Source organism: Nicotiana tabacum, chromosome 22 (genome assembly GCF_000715075.1).
Source record: "Nicotiana tabacum cultivar K326 chromosome 22, ASM71507v2, whole genome shotgun sequence".
Lineage (NCBI taxonomy): Eukaryota > Viridiplantae > Streptophyta > Magnoliopsida > Solanales > Solanaceae > Nicotiana > Nicotiana tabacum.
In genome coordinates, this window is record NC_134101.1 from 23,600,790 (window position 1) to 23,620,149 (window position 19,360).

Here is a 19,360-nt window from a genome sequence, read left to right on the forward strand (position 1 = left end):
TTTGAGCAATTTTTAGCTCGACACAAAAAAATTAAGGACAAAGATGCTCATTTTGCACTTCGTAATGCATTAATAGATCATTTATGGGAGCATACTAGATATGGAAGTTGAATATTTATATAACTCCCGAGCATTTGGCGATCTCAGATGTGTCGATATCAATGATGACTCATTATTTCTTGTAATATTTTATATGAATTTTACCATAATATAATATGTATTTAATTATCTTGTATCTCAATGATTTCACTTTTATTTGAATTATCCGTTAATATATATAATCTATAATATTTGCTTATAAATTATATTATTTAAAAATTTATGGTATAAAATAACTTTATATTAAATTATATGTGATGAATATATAAAAAGAAAAGATTGAATTTTTTTAATAGAAATAAGAAAATAAAATTTAAATAAAAATAAAAATAGAATATTGAAGAGAGAGAAGAATATAAAATAAAATATTTTTTTTGAAATAAAAAATGAAGAGGAGTAACTTTGGCGAGGATCGGAGAAGAGTAGTAGGTTTTGAGTGTACAACAGCACCACCATTTCCCCCTCCCTCCCAAAAACCTCAAAAGAGAACAAAAATCCAACCTGCATTTTCAAATTTTCACATTTTTTTTTCTCTTTTCCTTTATAGCATCACCATAATAAGTCCAACCAAAGTAGAAGATTCCTTTGTCCCATGAATTCCCAAGAATCCCAACCCGGCCACCATCAACCCCACCCCCATCTTCACTCCCTACCCCACCAACTCCACCACCCGCACCACCAACAACCCCACGGAATAATGGCGGCGCTGCCTCAACAACACCACCACCACCAACAACACAATTCGTATGGTTTGCCTGAGAACGTTAATAATATGCAACAGCAACTACAGCAACAACAAACACAACAAACACAACAAAACCCTCGATTTGCTATAGATTACAGTGATGACGGGCCGTCGTCTCCTAGGGGTTCTTCCCCGGCAAGGAAGAAACGAGGGCGGCCAAGAAAGTACTCTCCTAGTCCTGATGGTAACAACATAGCTTTGGGCCTCTCTCCCACTCCACTACTTACTCCCATTCCTGATTCTGGTGCTGCTGGTGGGCCCGCCACTCCCTCTTCCGAAAACTCCTCTAAAAAGCTCAGAGGCAGACCTCCTACCCCTTTAAAGAAACAGCTCGACGCACTAGGTACCCTATATATCATCCTCTCCTTTTTTTTTTAATTAATTTTAATAAAAGCTAGGTCTATTTTGAGACTGTTTTCCTATAAAAATGTATTATGTGGAAAATGTTTTATCTTGGAATATTAATTTTTCAATGTTCAATTTTGGATATAAAATGGGTGATTTATGGTAATTGTACAGAGTTTAGGATAAAGTATTAGGATAGTATTTCAGTGATATTTTCTAGTATTAGATGGTTGACAACAATCTAATAGCATTTTTGGCCAAGCTTCTCCAAGTTTCAAATTTGAAATGTTTGGCCAAGCTTTTAGAAGAAAAAAAGTGCTTTTGAGTAGAATTAGAAGCAGTTTTGGAGAAGTAGCCAAAAATACTTTTTTGCAAAGTACTTTTGAGATTCATACGCTTAGACAAGAGGGGTTGCTCTGATGGTAAGCAACCTCCACTTCCAACCAAGAGGTTGTGAGTTCGAGTCACCCCAAGAGCAAGGTGGGGAGTTCTTGGAAGGAAAGGATGCCGAGGGTCTATTGGAAATAGTCTCTCTACCTCATGGTAGGGGTAAGGTCTGCGTACACACTACCCTCCCCAGACCCACTAGTGGGATTATACTGGGTTGTTGTTGTTGTTGTTGTTGTTGTATACGCTTAGAAAAGCACTTTTTAAAACCTTGGTCAAACATTAATTGCTGCTCAGAAGTGCTTTTTAAATTAATTAACCAAACATAAATTGCTTCTCACCAAAAGTACTTCTGAAAAAAGCACTTTTCAAAATAAGACAAGCTTTAAATGCTAGTTGAAGCAAGTGATATAATTAAGAGCCTATTTGGTCTAGCTGCCAAAAATTGCTTTTTTAAAAAAGTGCTTTTGTTCCAAAGTGCATTTCGAGAAAGTATTTTTGCAAAGTATCAGTTTGCGTTTGGCCAATTTATTTGAGTTGTACTTTTTGCAAGCAAATTGTGTTTGGTCAATCTTTACAAAAAGTACTTTTGAGTATCAAATTATGAAAAAGGAAAGTGAAGTTTCAGTTTGTAGTTGGTATTATTTAAAAAGCGAGATATGGATATAAATATTTATTATACCGAAATTCAATTAAAATATAAAACATAAAGTAAAAATATAAATTAAAGATTTTAATCAATATAAAGTATAATTATTCCAAAGTAATAATATTGGGTACTCGATATTACTTATTGTTTACATGATGATTTAAATATTTCAAAATACATCATTCAATATAAATTAAAAAACTACTCTTTTAAATTACTCTATAAAAAAAGATAACTCCGTTTCAATTTAGATGAGGTAGTTTGACTCGACACGAAGTTTAAGAAAAAAAAAGACTTTTGAAGCTTGTGGTCTTAAAAGCTTTGTGGAGCCATGACATTTGTGTGGTTATAAAAGCTTCTCATTAAGGGTAAAATGAAGATTTTAAAGTTGAATTATTTCCAAATTTAGAAATGTGTCGTTTATTTTGGAACAGACTAAAAAGGAAAGTACCTCATCTAATTTGAAACGGAGAGAATATCTAATTTGAGGCATAATTTCGAAAAATATAAATTTATTGTAAGGATATTTTTGTTTTGGACAAATTAATTTTCTACTTCTGGAAAGAAGCTAGAATTTGTAGTTTCTCCCCTAAAGCTGGAAAACTGCTTCGGTTGCTACTCAAAAACACTTTTTCATCTTGACCAAACATCTCAAATTATCCAAAAAGTGTTGTTTTGACAAAAAAGTACTCTAAATAAGGCTGACACATTTTAAAGAGATTGACTTTTTCCCTCAAGTAACTATCATTTTACTCTGTAAATATATCTCGTCATTAGTTTTAGAAACAACTTCATATGGAAATAGGCTTCCATTGTCCTTATTCCTTAGTCAATTTGATTGTTTTTTGTATTTATAACTCTATTAGAGTGACTGTTGGGGTTTCCTGATTGTTGACAGGTACAGGCGGAGTTGGCTTTACACCACATGTAATCTTGGTGAACGTTGGGGAGGTAAAAAGAATTTTTTTCTTTTAAATTATTTTGGGCCACAGATAACAACAAGCTATAATGAGAAGCAAATTGCGCCTAATGGGTGTTTTTAAAAGTAAAAAACACAAAAAGCGGCAAGGTCCTTAGAGCTTGAAGCAAAAAGCGAGAAGTGAAGAGCATGCTTCTTTGAAGTGAAAGTCACAGTCCATGACATTAAAAAATACCAATCATATATGAATTTATCACTAGAATTGTTAGGACCGAGAACCTGGGTAGTGCGGAATTTAGCCAAACAATGGTATAATGACAATAACAAAGACAATGGAAGTTGATATTAAAGCATATAAATAAGACACAAATTTAACGTGGTTCGGTCAAATTGACTTACGTCCACAAGCGGAGAGGAGCAATTTCACTATACCAATAAGAGTACAAAAGAGAGTACAAAATTAGAGTAAACACTCTAATTAATCCCAAATACCCTAAGAGAATAACCTCACAAGATCTCTCCAAAAAAAAGGTTCACACAAGTGCTTCCCAACACTAACTCTCATACAAAACACTCTTAATAAAGGAGGAAAGGAAGAAACAAGAAATGAAGACTCAAGTTTTGTTGGTGTGTTTTCAAATGGGTAGAGAGTCCTCATTATATAGGAAAAGAAGAAAGAAATGCTTGGCCAACAATTGGCCACATCCTCTCAAAATACAAGGCCATTTATTTGGCCAACAAGGCCTTAAATAAAAGGCTCCAAATGTGCCAACAAGGCTTACAAATAAAAAGCCTAAAAATAAGGCCACTTTTTACAGATCTCCACCTTGGCCTAATTTTGGCTGATATAGTAAATTTGCTTCACATTCTCCGCAAAAGCCCCAATGGGCATATGTCAAAATTTAATGCCATCAAAATCAGACAAGTTGTTTGATACTGAAACTGTAGTAGGGCCTATAACAGTGGAGCCCAATAAAGTATACAACGAACCAGATCTGTGTGCTTTCATGATCACAAGAGCACCTTGAAATTTTTTTAGAACTACACCTTCACCAGTGAATTTGCACCCAAGGGATCCTAAAGCGCCCAAAGAGATGAGATTTGTTTTCAACTAAGGAACATATCTCACATCGGTGAGAGTTCTTACCACACCATCGTGCATTCTGATCCGAATTGAACCTTTGCCAGTAACGTTACAAGTAACATTGTTACCCAGTTGGACAACTCCACCTGCAACTGAATCATATGTAGAAAACAAGTCCCTGCTAGGACACATATGATATGAACAACCGCAATCTAAAATTCACTCATTTTCTAATCTGAAATTAGTTTCAGTTGCTAAAAATATAGTTCCCTCAATCTCATCAGTTGCTACACTAGCTTCGGCGGTGTCAGTATTTTTGTGCTCATTTTTCCTTTTCTTATGTTTTTTTTTATTTTTCAGCTTATAGCATTCTGAGATAATGTGACATTTCTTATGACAATAGCGACACTGTAAATTATTGTATCTGGATATGGAGTCGGATTTGCCCCTAACAAACAAGCCAACTTCCGCTTGAGTTCCACTAGCTTCCCCAGTAATATCACTATCTTTCTGTTCTTTTGATTTTAAGATAGATTTAATATCCTTATAAGAGATATTATCCTTTGCATAAAGCATAGTATCTCTTATATGCTTAAAAGATGGGGTAGAGAACAAAGCAGTAACACGGCTTGATCCTCATCTTTAATTTCAGCATCTATATTACTCAAATCCATAAGAGTGGAATCAAAGGTGTCAAGATGAGAGAGAATAGAGGTACCTTCACCCATACGAATTGTATAAAGCTTCTGCTTCAGGTAAAGTCTATTTTCCACCGTCCTCTTCATATATAAGATTTTCAACTTTTCCCACATGCTTTTGGCTGTGGTTTTTACAGAAATTTCACGTAAAACCTCATTTGAGAGATTTAAGATGATACCTGATTTTGCCTTTTTATCTATGATGGCAAACTCCTCGTCCGTCATTTTATCCGGCTTCTTCTCCTTTCCTTGCAACGCCAAGTCTAAGCCATCCTGAATTAGGATAGATTCCATCTTTAATTGCCACATTCCGAAGTTTGCACGTTGGTCAAATTTCTCAACATAAATCTTTCTTAAAGTCATATTGGCTACTGAAACAAACCCGGTTAGATCCGGCTTTGATACCAATTTGTCAGGATCGGGAACCTGGGTAGTGCGGAATTTAGTCAAACAACGGTATAATGACAATAACAAACACAATGGAAGTTGATAACAACGGCAATTAAAGCATATAAAGAAGACATAAATTTAGCGTGGTTCGGTCAAAGTGACCTACGTCTACAAGCGGAGAAGAGCAATTTCACTATACCAATAAGAGTACAAAATTAGAGTAAACACTCTAATTAATCCCAAATACCCTAAGAGAATAACCTCACAAGATCTCTCCAAAGAAAAGATTCACACAAGTGCTTCCCAACACTAACTCTCATACAAAACACTCTTAATAAAGGAGGAAAGGAAGAAACAAGAAATGAAGACTCAAGTCTTATTGGTGTGCTTTCAAATGAGTAGAGAGTCCTCATTATATAGGAAAAGAAGAAAGAAATGCTTGGCCAACAATTGGCCACATCCTCTCAAAATACTAGGCCATTTGGCCAACAAGGCCTTAAATAAAAGGCTCCAAATGTGCCAACAAGACTCACAAATAAAAAGCCTAAAAATAAGGCCACCTTTTACAAGAATGATGAAATTGCATTAAAATAACTAATTTCAGTATCATATATACAATAGCGCTGATATTAATCCAACTCCTCAAAGTTGTGATTTAAAGAATTGAACGCTTCTCGTTGGGATCACTTTATTCATCATCGTTTGAAGCACATATTTCAATGAAGCACATAACTTCACCCATGCATTTCTTTCTACTAAAGGTGCTAGCGTTCTAGAATGTGCATTTTATTCCATCATTTGTGATTGGTTGTCTCGCAAGGCACAACGGTAGTGCAGTGTGAAACCATTGTTTCCTATGCCTTTAACTGTCCATTTTTTAGGTTGACTTTTCACTATAATGCGAATATGTTTTCTTGGCTGAAGGACATAGCATCGAAGTTACTGGCTTTCTCAGAGCAAGGACCGCGTATAGTTTGCGTTCTATCCGCACATGGAGCCATTTGTAATGTCACCCTCCAGCAACCAGCAATGGGTGGTAGCATTGTGACTTGCGAGGTTCGTATGCTTTTGAGCTTAACGATGCCTTGCTGATTCGTTACACTGTTACTGTTGGTAATTGTTTGTGCCTAATAGTGCACTGGAGTTTTATGGCTGAGTGATCCAATGCCTTTCTTGATGCTCATGTATAATTATCCATTGTCACATCACCTTTGATTATAAGATAGTATTAGTTTGGACATAGCCTATATTATTTCAGTCATGTGTTAATCTTTTGATTAAGTTACAAAACTTGAATGTTATTTCCCGTTAAACTGATTTGTGTGTTGGCATGAAATGCGTCTTTTGCATGAAAGTTGGAATGTGTCTTTTGCATTAGATTTTTCTTGTGATTTAAGTGATGAATGCATCTTTTGCATGAAAATATCCACTCTCGCATCACCTTTGATTCTAAGGTAGTGATTGTTCAGAAAGTCTCTCTTTGTTTGTAGTAAGAAGTTTGTAAAGCTCGTATCATTCTTCCAAAAGGGTGGCTTTATAAGTAATAATTAACAATTCGTAATATGCTTGACCTCGAGTTGCAACCAAGAGCAACTTGACACAGAATTTTGGTTGCCATCATCTAAGTTGCTCCGACACGACAATTTAGGTGCTGCGACCGTGTCGATACGACACTAGTGTGGGTGTGGGGGTGGGTATGGAATCCGTACCAGATCTGGTCAAACGATTTTGGATACTTTGATCACGATTGGGTGAGTGTTGTGGACTCAAAACTCATTCACTTTATGATCACATAACATAGGATCATCAAGGTGATGTGCAAGTTTTCTGAGTTTTCTCCAACATCATATCCGTGTTTGCAAAATACAGGTAATAGGTTCCTTTGTGCTTTAGGCAAGATTTGCTTTGGGCCAACTATTTCTTTTGGAATCTGATATTGTTCAGTATTTTCTTGAGCTTGGTTAGACAAAGGGCTATCTTTTGGCAGTTGAGAAGGTAAAAGGATGTGAATGTGTCTTTCCGTTATCGTATTTATCCTATCACCAATTGATTGAGTAAATATTGACATTGAAATATATGGAGATCAATGTTTTCTATTTCCATTTAAACTTTACTTGTTTTTGTCATTGGAAATTGGCTTTCATCAGTTGGTGACTGGTGATCTACAGTTGGTTGTTGGTACCATTTATTATTTGAGTTTAGCTTCCAGAGAAGCCTAATTTACTGATGAATTGCTGTGAAATGATATCTTGAACGTATTAGTAAGTCGGATTGTGGACTAGCTAGGTGTCTTTATCTTTTCTAAAGTGTGCATTCCACATGTACTTATATCCATTGTATTGCTAGAATGATCAAATTGTCTGCTATAATTGTGTCATTGTTTGTACATGCAGAGTTTTATAAACATGATCGTAGTACCTACACTAATCTTTCGCTTACTTTATTCCAACTTGTTTCACCAGTCATTGCATATGGTGGTATTCTTCATATGCAGGGCCGATTTGAAATCATCTCTTTATCAGGTTCGCTCTTGCGCTCTGAAAGTAACAGTGGCAGAACAAGTAGTCTAAGTGTGTCACTGGCCGGGTCAGACGGTAGAGTTTTGGGCGGTGGAGTTGCAGGATTGCTCACGGCTGCAACACCAGTACAGGTGCTGTTCTAACTACCTTTGTTCCTGCACTCTCATTTGAGTGCATATTGTTTAATTGGTAACTGTTCTCAGTTCATCACCAGGTGATTGTGGGTAGCTTTATTGCGGAAGGGAAAAAGCCAAAGTCTAAGACGCCATCTTCAACACCACCACTTTCCAATATGTTGAATTTTGGTGCTCCGCACTTGGAGGCGAGCCTTCCTTCCCAGGATGCCTCGAGCAACTCATCTGATGAAAATGGGGGTAGTCCTCTCAGTCATGAACAAGGACCTTATGGTAATGCAGGTCAACCATTGCACGGTATGCCAATGTATGCAAACATGGGCTGGCCAAACAACAGTATGAAACTGGTTCCTTAATTGACATAACGTTGCAGAAGGGTATTTGACATCTGAATACCCTGCGCCAGAGTTGGCAGTTGATTCTAAATGTTAACGAGCAGATTTTAGGTGTTATATTACCTGATGATTTTAGGTGTTCCTTTGAGTTTCAGACTTGAAGCTCCCCCCCCCCCTCCGTATTCACCTGTTTATTCCCCTTTGATTTTTTTCTTTGGTATGTAGTTGATTGTTCTAGCTCTGGTCAAAAGCATGGCTTGTTTAGAAAAAAAGCCATTCATGATCGTGGTATATGTTAGGTGACCTGGAGTTGAGTCTTTTATTTTCATATTGGCAGAACAGACTTATCTGTATCTTTCTTTTAGGAATTATTAGAAGGGTAGAAGCCTTTCAACTGTTTGAACATTTTTCTTTTAAAATTGTCTTTTGATCCTACCTTACATATCGATAACCAAAATAAGCAGAAGAAGATAGTATAATGTGTGAAACGTAGAACTAGGATTCTGAACCTAAATTTTGCAAATGAAGCATGTTAGCCTTCTATTCTTCAGCAAACCACTTGGAATAGGGTATATACATTATGTAGTTTATCGTACTAGAACAGAGATCATTTTTAATAATGCTGTGCAAATTTTAAACAGGTTTTTCTTGTGGTAATATGTATTAGCAAGCGAAAACATTAGAAATTCACCATAAAGTATTACAAATTAATGTTGTGAATAGCATTGGCTTTAAACCATTCTCAAAGTGAATATAAGATCTCATACAGTTTCATCTACCTTCTTCTGTTTTTGTTTACCCTTTGTGTTTGCTCCAAATTATGGGGGACTGTGGCAAGGGAATACTGCATCTATCTGTCTCAAGTAATAGTAATAAATTAATCTCTCTAGAATGCAATTTTTGTATGCTTTTTCTTCTTTCCTCTGTATAACATGTAATTCAGCTGGATATTACCTTACAAATAAATTAATTTCCTCACAATTCGTATTCATCATAAACAATCCTGAAAAGCATGATTTTGTTCTATTTTGACTATAAGATACAGCTGGGCAATATTATATAAGATTCAACGTTTCACAAGCTCTCAGCGAGCTGTAAAAATTATCACTATTAAATCAGTGTGACTGAAAGATAGATGCTGTTAGCCAGCACAAAGCTAGGAGTAAACAAGAGAATTAATCAGTAAACAAACAGGATTATTCCTCCTAGGCCAACCGAAGACGTAAATATCTGTAATTTCTTGATTTGTCGACAGCAATAAATTCTGTTACTCTATTGATATTTTAAAATTATTTAGCAGAGGCAAATAAGATAGGTTATCTTGTCACTTATTAATTACAACTGGAAAATCTTTTAGGCAGTAGAGTAACTTACAAAAGATGTTACTATCGCCATTCTATACGAGAGATGACTGATGAGGTCATCTTAACGGGACAAGAACAACAAATAAAATAGGGCGGGGGAGGGGATAGACCTAAGAAGCAGCACGTGTTTCGGAAAGGCAATCAAAAAATTGCAGACAAGTTCGCAATATTAATGTTTGGAAATGATCTAAGGTAATTGGGTGATTGCTTGTATTTTGACCATTCATAAATATACTTTCTCATTGATGTTTTAAGGGTCTAATTACCCTACAGGCACAGTATGTTGGCCATTTTGAGGTAAACTAAAGGGATTTTTACGCAAATAGCCCGTCATATTTATTGTTTACTTTTTCTAGCCATATACATATATTATACATAATTATACATATATAATATATAAATTATACATATATTATACTTTCACCGGCTATTTGTAGTTTAAGCCGTTTGATGTATGACTATTTAGGTTAATTCTTCTAAACTAAAATCCAAAATTCTTTAAATAAACATAAGCCCAATGGCCATTTTGAGGTAAACTAAAACCCAAAATTCTTTAAATAAACATAAGCCCAATCAAAGATATATTCAAACTCCCTCCGTTCAGTTGTACTTGTCCACTATTAACTTTGCACGTCCATTAAGAAATAATAAATGAAGTGCACAATTTACCATGGTACTCATATTAATTGATGCATATTTTTAATTTATTTGAGAAAACAACAAGAACAACCACTCAGTATAATCCCACTAGTGGGGTCTGGGGAGGGTAGTGTGTACGCAGACCTTACCCCTACCCTGGGGTAGAGAGGCTGCTTCCGATAGATCCTCGGATCCCTCCCTCCAAGAACTCCCCACCTTGCTCTTGGGATGACTCGAATTCACAACCTCTTGGTTGGAAGTGTATAACATGAAATGAATAATTAATACTGTGGGTATAACAGGAAAAAAAGAAATTGTCTTCTCTTGATATGCTAAAAGTGACAAGTAAAAGCGAAAATCTATTTTTAGAATACTGGACATGTAAAAGTGAACGGAGGGAGTATATCATATATATATCAAAAACCTGATATACTAAGCTCTCACTATACGCGGGGTCCGAGGAAGGGCCGGACCACAAGTCTATTGTACGCAACTTTACCCTGCATTTTTGGAAGAGGCATATATTAGCAAATGACAAACAGGGCATACCTTCATATGCAATTTTACATCTCTAATATATAAAGATGTATAAAAACTATGATAGTTAAAATGAAATGAAAGAAATAAATAAACAGATGTTAGTTACTCGAAACTTGGTCACATCTAAATGTCTGGAGATAATCACAGTGCCACGACAATGGTAAAGCCAAACGTTGCTAAGCTCAAATAAAAAAAGAAATCGTCGAATCCAATATTCCATCAAGTAACAATTAGTTATCCACTCATGAAACAAGAGCACTGTCCTAAACTACTTGAATATATTGTCAATGAGACATCGACATGAATTCCAACCAAGAAAAAGGCGTTACAACTTAAGTTTCAAAGTCTTGTTTCTAAAATATTAGAGTTACTAATCTACTAGACAGGCATATTATCTTCTCATTTTTGTCTTGACTAGCTGCTAAACTCCACCTACATACTCTGAAAACCTTGTATATATCTTCAGTATAGCTAGGGTTTTTGTCTCCATTTCCCCACATTCAGCCCATCCTCTATTTAAACCTTGTTCATTTATCCTTGTTCCACATCTTATCTCAATCACCTATATATGTTCTTATCATCATGACTGATGAAATTGAGCCTTTGTCCTTGATTCAATTCCAAAAACTGGCTCAATTCCAACATCAACAACAACAACAATAACAACGATATTTATCACCAGCCTCACCGTTAAACCCTAGCTCAACCGTCGAATATTGGATGTGAGCAACAATAACAACAACAATATTTATCACCACCCTCACCGTTGAACCCTAGCTCAACTGCCGGCTATTGGATGTGGAACCCTAAGGATGACGATGATTCGTGGGAAATCAGAGCTTTTAAGGAAGATACTAGCAATTCAATGGGTGCAACTTGGCCCCCAAGGTCCTATACTTGTACCTTTTGTCGAAGAGAGTTCCGTTCCGCCCAAGCCCTAGGTGGTCACATGAATGTGCACCGCCGTGACCGTGCCAAGCTCAATCAAACACCACTTGCTTCAAATACCTCTACTACTTTCCCCAATACTAATTCTACCCTCCTAATTCAAACTCCAGAATTCATCACAAATGGTGGACTTTGCCTTCTTTACTCCTTACCTAATAACCCTAATACTATCTTCAACCCTTCAACAATTAAATCTAGTGTCGATCCCTCTACTCTTCTCTCTATCTCACCTTCTTTTATGAATAATTTGATGCCTTCTTGCACGCCTCCATCTTTAAATTTTCCAATCAACCAGCCTCAAAATATCAACTCATCATTTAACACAAGTGAAACTTCAGCATCTAATGGTACTAGTCATGATAATAATCACGACGATGGTAGCAGCAAGAGAGATTTAGTTATTGAAGATGAGATTGATCTCGAGCTTAGGCTAGGATGGAGATCATCATCATCATCAAATTAATTTCCTACACTTTTTGTGAGAACTTATTTTCTTTTCTCTTTCATGGATTGATTTCAGGATAGACCGCCTACATCACCCATGGGCCTTCAATGGACCCTGCATGAATGCGGGATACTTAGTGCACCGGGCTGCTTTTGTTTGTTTTCTCTCCTTCTGTAGATTGATTTATTTGTTATGTGTAATAATAAAGATGATAGAAAAGTTTTTAGGGTTGGAATCCGAGCTAGACTGTCAAAAGAGCCTTGCAGTGCAGTGTCATTTTCCTGTTGCTGCGTGTATTTTATATTTTGGCTGGGGATTACTGAATCGGTATGATTGGACTGTTATATATTACCACATAAATAATTCTTTTCTGATGAACTGATTTAGTAAAAAAGTTGGTAGTTAAATGAACATTATTAATTCAATCTAGTGTGAATCCTACATATATTCGAACTCTATCCATGAAATGAAGATTCTTTTTCCTTTTGCTTCCTTCTCTTTTCTTATTTGGTTTTTGTCCTTCTCCTGCTTCCTTCTGTTGGCTATCTTTTGGAAAATTTTCATATTTTCGTCATATATTTTGAAGTGTTAAATTTTAATGGCTTTTTTAGTCTCACCATTTAAACAAATTAAATTATACGAATTAAAAAGTAAAAATGACACTGTATAGCCGCTGTAAAAATAATAGTCGAAAAAATATATAAAATTTATATATTTTTTTGTATATATATATATATATACATTATGTATGTTATATACAAAAATTATACAAATTTTATACACTTTTTCGGCTACTCGATGTAAATAGTTTCTAGCGCGGGCTAAAAGTGATAATACCCCATTAAAAATCTCCCTTCCCCTGAATTTGTTTTTTAAAAATAGTTTTACTCGGCATGAAATTTAAGAGAGAAATGAAGATAAATTTATAGTCTTAAACATGCCATATAATATTTGTATGGCTATAAAACTTTTAAAACTCTTGATCTTAGATATGTCATAATAATTTTTTATAGCTATAAAAGCTTCTCCTTTAATGATAAAATAAAATTTAAAGCTAATTGTTTCTATATGGAGTATAAACAATGGAGATATGAAATTTATAGTCTAATATGGGAAGCTTCTCTTTCTTGTTCTTAATTTCCCCAACTGAGATAAGTATTGGACTAAACGGCCCAAAGTACTCTTATAGCCTGATTGGCCAAGCTTTTTCAAGTTGTAAGTTGAAGAGCTAGGCAAGCATTTAGAAGAAAAAAAAAAGTTCTTTTGAGGAGAAGCAGGAGTGCAGTTTTGGAGAAGCAGAAAAACTAGCTTCTTCTTGGAATTACTTTTTTGAAAAGCATTTTTGAGAAAAATGCATTTAGAAGTACTTTTTAAAAGCTTGACCAAACACAAATTGCTTCTTAGAAGTGCTTTTTCAAATTAATTAGTCAAACACAAACTGTTTTTTACCAAAAGTACTTTTGACAAAAAGGACTTTCCAAAATAAACTGATTTTTCTAGCTTGGCCAAAAAGACTATCATACCATTAAAAGTATCCAATTCATTATAAGTAACTTATTTTTCTTTTCTAATTTTCACGTGGGGGCAATAAGTGATGGAAGAACAATAAGTAGCTAGAACCAAACACTAAACAATGGAGTAAAGCTTACCATTGATTACGATATTGCCTGCATGGTTTTAAGTACTTTTTGCAGGACAGACAATGCTTTGGTCCCCAATTTCTTGTTTCCTCACTTTTTCATTCAGCTAGCTTGCATTTATCAGAACAATGAATTCAGTGTCCACCATTCAATTATATGTATATCTTTAAGGCTTTGGACAGACTTTGGAAGAAAAAGAAAAAAGAAAATGTTTAGAAAACCTTGTCCAAACCCAAAAAAGAACCCACAAAAAGTATAGCTTCAAAGAATTACATTACAAGATCCATATACATGGATTGCCTTTGGTTTTATCTACTGACAAGAATCGACCAAGATTCGGAAAAGTAAAAGAGTGTAGCAGTATCTCTGTAAGTAAATTTATTTTTCTAGTGACAGTATGGCTAGGTTTTCAAAAGGGAGAGGAAATGCTTTACACATAATAGATCTGTCTTTTACACGTAAGAGATATAAAAAGGTCATTTTCTTAATTTTAAAATTGTAAAGAAGCATGATATACAAATATCAAATTAAATAATTTAATGATACATGACTTAATTCATATAAAAAAGTTTATATATATATATATATATATATATATATATATATATATATATATATATATATATATATATATATATATATATTTTGCAACAAAAGAAAAATTCTATCTCTTAGCTGTAGGTTACTATGATTGCTTACAAATGACCTAGCTAGTTGATGAAATATCACCTAATGTTGCTAGAGAAATATTTTTGGAAGATTACATGAGGTAAGTGAACGCTTGAGCAATTTATGCCAAATACCCATTGAGTGTTTCTTCTTGGGCTTAATCCATGTTGCAAACACATACTCAGTTGATCAACTCAATTCTATTCTAGGACCAGCCCATTGTATAAACTAGTTCAAATATATATAATAATAAAGAACTAAAATAAACATTAATGTTTCAAAATGAAAACCAAACCAAACAATACTATCTGTCTATCTTCAATCCAAAGTCATCTAATTAGTTTTAAAAAAGAGAGAGAGAGAGAGTAAAGAAACAATAACGCTATTAAGAAGATATGCGAATATTACATATCTTATAATAATAAGTAGGCATGCTGATAAATTTAAGTATTTAAGTGTTAATTAAATAAAACGTTTAAAGAGAAACAAAGATAATTTAGACAGTTATTTTTATGATTAGGATTATTAGATGTCTTTATTCAGAGATTGAAGCATACGCAAAAAGGCTATAATAAAAGGCTCCATTATGTATCTTTGGTTCATTGGTCAATGTTTAGGAATTGTTCTTTATTATTATTAACTATTATCTTTTTGGATGACATATTCTTCAACGTGTTGCAATTATAATATACAACAACAATAACCCACTATAATCTCACTAGTGGGGTCTGAGGAAGTTATTGTGCACGCAGACCTTACCCATACCCTGGGGTAAGGTAGGGTAAGTCAAATAATTATAAAATCTTTCTTTTTTTTCTTAAACTTTGTGTCAAGTCAAACGACATCATCTAATTAAATTGAAACGGGTAGAGTATAATTTCGATTTGAGATAAAAGTTTTTTTTTTTTGTGTTACTTGTGTGTTTTCAGTATTAGATCATAAAATAATTACTTATAATTTTATTTTCCACAGAAGTACTCAAAAATCGCAATAAAGCATCTAAGTACTTTTGTTAAGGGAGGATTTCTTCGTTTATGGAGCTAGTTAAATGGGGATTAGCATTTATCATTTTAAGACGGACACATTTTTATTTTGTAACTTAAACAAATTAGTTAATAATATGCATATAATTTTAAAACTATGTATTTGTTAATATAAATACACGTACAAAGTGCGTACCATAAAACTAGTTATTATTAATTATATTTTCATAATCATATAAATAAGTATAATATAATTATAGCCTGTTTGGCCAAGCTTCTTCGAGCCAAAAATATTTTTTTTTAAAGTACTTTTTTTTTCTAAAGTTGAAGTGTTTGGCCAAACTTTTAGAAGGAAAAAAGTACTTTTGAGTAGAAGCATAAGCAGCTTTGGAGAAGCAAAAAAAAATAATTTTTTCTTCAAAAACACTTTTTTGAAAAGCACGTTTGAGAAAAATATACTTAGAAACAGTTTTTAAAAGTTTGGACAAATATTAATTGCTGCTCAGAAGTATATTTTAAATAAATTAGCCAAACACAAATTGCTTCTCACCAAAAATTCTTTTGAAAAAAATACTTTTAAGAAAAAATACTTTGATTTTTGTAGCCAAACATGCTATTAATAGTGCTACTTATAAGCTCTGAAAAATACTTTTGACACGCTAAAAATCTCTTAGATTCTAGGTAGGCTCAAACACCTGTCAGTCAAGCGAGAAATTAGTGAAACATGCCATGAAAAGTCAGTTCACTCTATTAGCAAAATATTACTCCTCCCTTATTTTTATTTGTCCATTATATTAAAAATATATTTTTATTTTTATTTGTCTATTATATTAAAAATATATTTTTATTTGTCCATTATATTAAAAATATATTTTTATTTTTATTTGTCCATTATACTAAATCAAGAGAAGGACAATTTTTTTTTTCTGTTTTACCCCTATCAATAACTAATTATTCCCCAAATTATTTTCCAAAATTTTTGGAAATGCTATCATTATTATGGTAAAATTATAAGTAATATACATACTTCATTTATTTTCTTAAAAGGAGTGCAAAATCAAAAGTGGACAACTAAGCTAGCATTTGGTCATAAAATCCCAAATTTATCTTTAAAAACCTGATTTGGGTAAAGTTTGGTTTGAAGATGAAAATCTGTTTGAACATCATTTTTCAAAATATATTTCAATTTTTTTTAATAAACATGAAAAGTGACTTATACCCATAAGTTCTAAAACTATCAAAAATACCCAACCGTACCAAACAAATAAACTTGCTAAGATTTTTAAAAAAAATTATTCGTAAGATATTCATTTCAAAGGATTACATTCAAAAGATTTTTATTTGAAAAACGTATAGATAAAAGATGTATATTTTGAAGGACTTGATTAATTGGTTGTACTTGTCCTTATTATTCGTGTGAGCAATATTTATGATATTCTTGTTGCCTTGTTGTTCATATCCCTGATTGATCTTTGTTGCCGTCACTGCTATTTGCTTTCTATTATCTTTGTATATTACTATATTGCACAGGTTAAATGACTAGTGAGTGTCTTGACTGTACCTCGTTACTACTCCACCGAGGTTAGTCTTGATACTTACTGGGTACCGAATGTGGTGTACTCATACTACACTTCTGCATATTTTTGTGCAAAGCCAGGCATTTGAGATATCAGATTCAGACAGAGTTAGAGTGTGATCGCAAGGATTCAAGGTAGGGCTACTTGGTCGTCACAGTCATTTGGAGTCTTTCTATTTTATTGTACTGTCAACTCTTATTCGAACAATATTGTATATTCGATCCTTGAGATCATTGCATGTATTCAGTTAGAGTTCGTTACTCTGTATTACCAGTCTTGGGAGGTTCTTATTATTATTTTCGCTGTTGGTTTCGACATTTGTATTAAATTATATGTTTCAAAAAAAAAAAGGCTCGAATTATAATTGTAATCGGCTTACCTAGTCTTAGAGACTAAGTGTCATCACGGCGCCCGTGGTGGAATTTTGGATCGTGATAATTATTATGGGTAAAATTATAATATACATACTTCATTTATTTTCTTAAAGAGAGTGCAAAAGCAAAAGTGGACAACTAAGCTAGCATTTGGCCATAAAACCCCAAATTTATCTTTAAAAACCTGATTTGGGTAAAGTTTGGTTTGAAGATGAAAATCTGTTTGAACATTATTTTTCAAAATATATTTCAATTCTTTTTAATAAACATGAAAAGTGACTTATACCCATAAGTTCTAAAACTATCAAAAATACCCAACCATACCAAACAAATAAACTTGCTAAGATTTTAAAAAAAATTTATTCGTAAGATATTCATTTCAAAGGATTACATTCTAAAGATTTTTATTTGAAAAACATATAGATAAAAGATTTATATTTTTAAGGACTTGAATAATTGGTTGCACTTGTCCTTATTATTCGTGTGAGCAATATTTATGATGTTCTTGTTGCCTTGTTGTTCATATCCCTGATTGATCTTTGTTGCCGTTACTGCTATTTGCTTTCTATTATCCTTGTATATTATTATATTGCACATGTTAAATGACTAGTGAGTGTCTTGACTGTATCTCGTCACTACTCCACCGAGGTTAGTCTTGATACTTACTAGGTACCAACTGTGGTGTACTCATACTACACTTCTGCACATTTTTGTGCAGAGCCAGGCATTTGAGATATCAGATTCAGACAGGGTTGGAGTGTGATCGCAAGGATTCAAGGTAGGGCTGTTTGGTCGTCACAGTCATTTGGAGTCTTTCCATTTTATTGTACCGTCAACTCTTATTCGAACAATATTGTATATTCGACCCTTGAGATCATTACATGTATTCAGTTAGAGTTCGTTACTCTGTATTACCAGTCTTGGGAGGTTCTTATTATTATTTTCGTTGTTGGTTTCGACATTTGCATTAAATTATATGTTTCAAATTTTTTTTTTGACTCGAATTGTAATTGTAATCGACTTACCTAGTCTAAGAGACTAAGTGTCATCACGACGCCTGTGGTGGAATTTTGGATCGTGACAATTATTATGGGTAAAATTATAATATACATACTTCATTTATTTTCTTAAAGGGAGTGCAAAATCAAAAGTGAACAACTAAGCTAGCAATTGGTCATAGAATCCCAAATTTATCCTTAAAAACATGATTTGAGTGAAATTTGATTTGAAGATGGAAATCTGTTTGAACATCATTTTTTAAAATATATTTCACTTTTTTTTAATAAACATGAAAAGTGACTTATACTCATAGGTTCTAAAACTATCAAAAATACCCAACCATATCAAACAAACAAACTTGCTAATCCTGTATATGCAGAACATTCATCGATGCAATTCATTATCATTATCACAAACCATAGTCTAGAACATAGATAACTTTGGCACAAAATTATTATTTTTATAATGAACTACATAATACACTATCCTAAAATCATAACCTGATATTTTAATATCAACTGCTAATAACACAATTACTAGCTATTACAATTCGTCAAATTGCAATAATATTACAAGATCCATCAGTCCAAAAAAAATAATAGTAACTAGCTAGTGGATTAGTTGGGTCATAATAGATGGTGGACTTTTTTATAAAATACAAAATATTAGTGTAATTTTTGAAATTATTAAAAAATCCAACGGTAGTATTTTGAGCCAAAAACAGGTCTAGCGCTAGTTTTGGGATTTGAAAATTTTGTTTTTAAAATCTACCAAAAAATGGGTAAAATCTACATAAATAAATAGGTTTTACCAAAAAATATTTGAAAAACATTTGTCAAAATCTATTGCCAAACGTTGCTAAAAGTGAAGGGAGGGAG

The 19,360-nt window shown here is 33.5% G+C and overlaps 2 protein-coding genes across 3 annotated transcripts; both read left to right on the forward strand.

Moving 5' to 3' along the window:
• The first annotated feature begins 508 nt into the window (after window positions 1-508).
• LOC107812368 (AT-hook motif nuclear-localized protein 8) lies at window positions 509-8,707 on the forward strand. Of its 2 annotated transcripts, none has more exons than XM_016637436.2 (5): window positions 509-1,187; window positions 3,124-3,176; window positions 6,241-6,372; window positions 7,811-7,966; window positions 8,050-8,707. In XM_016637436.2, the coding sequence occupies exons 1-5, from the start codon at window positions 692-694 to the stop codon at window positions 8,323-8,325; spliced, it is 1,113 nt and encodes a 370-aa protein (XP_016492922.1). In that variant the 5' UTR covers window positions 509-691; the 3' UTR covers window positions 8,326-8,707. The 2 variants fall into 2 exon arrangements, with proteins under 2 accessions (XP_016492922.1, XP_016492923.1); XM_016637437.2 differs by having other exon boundaries at window positions 8,039-8,176.
• Window positions 8,708-11,643: 2,936 nt separating this feature from the next.
• LOC107812364 (uncharacterized) lies at window positions 11,644-12,258 on the forward strand. The gene has a single exon (XM_016637427.2). The coding sequence runs from the start codon at window positions 11,644-11,646 to the stop codon at window positions 12,256-12,258; it is 615 nt and encodes a 204-aa protein (XP_016492913.1).
• Window positions 12,259-19,360: the final 7,102 nt, after the last annotated feature.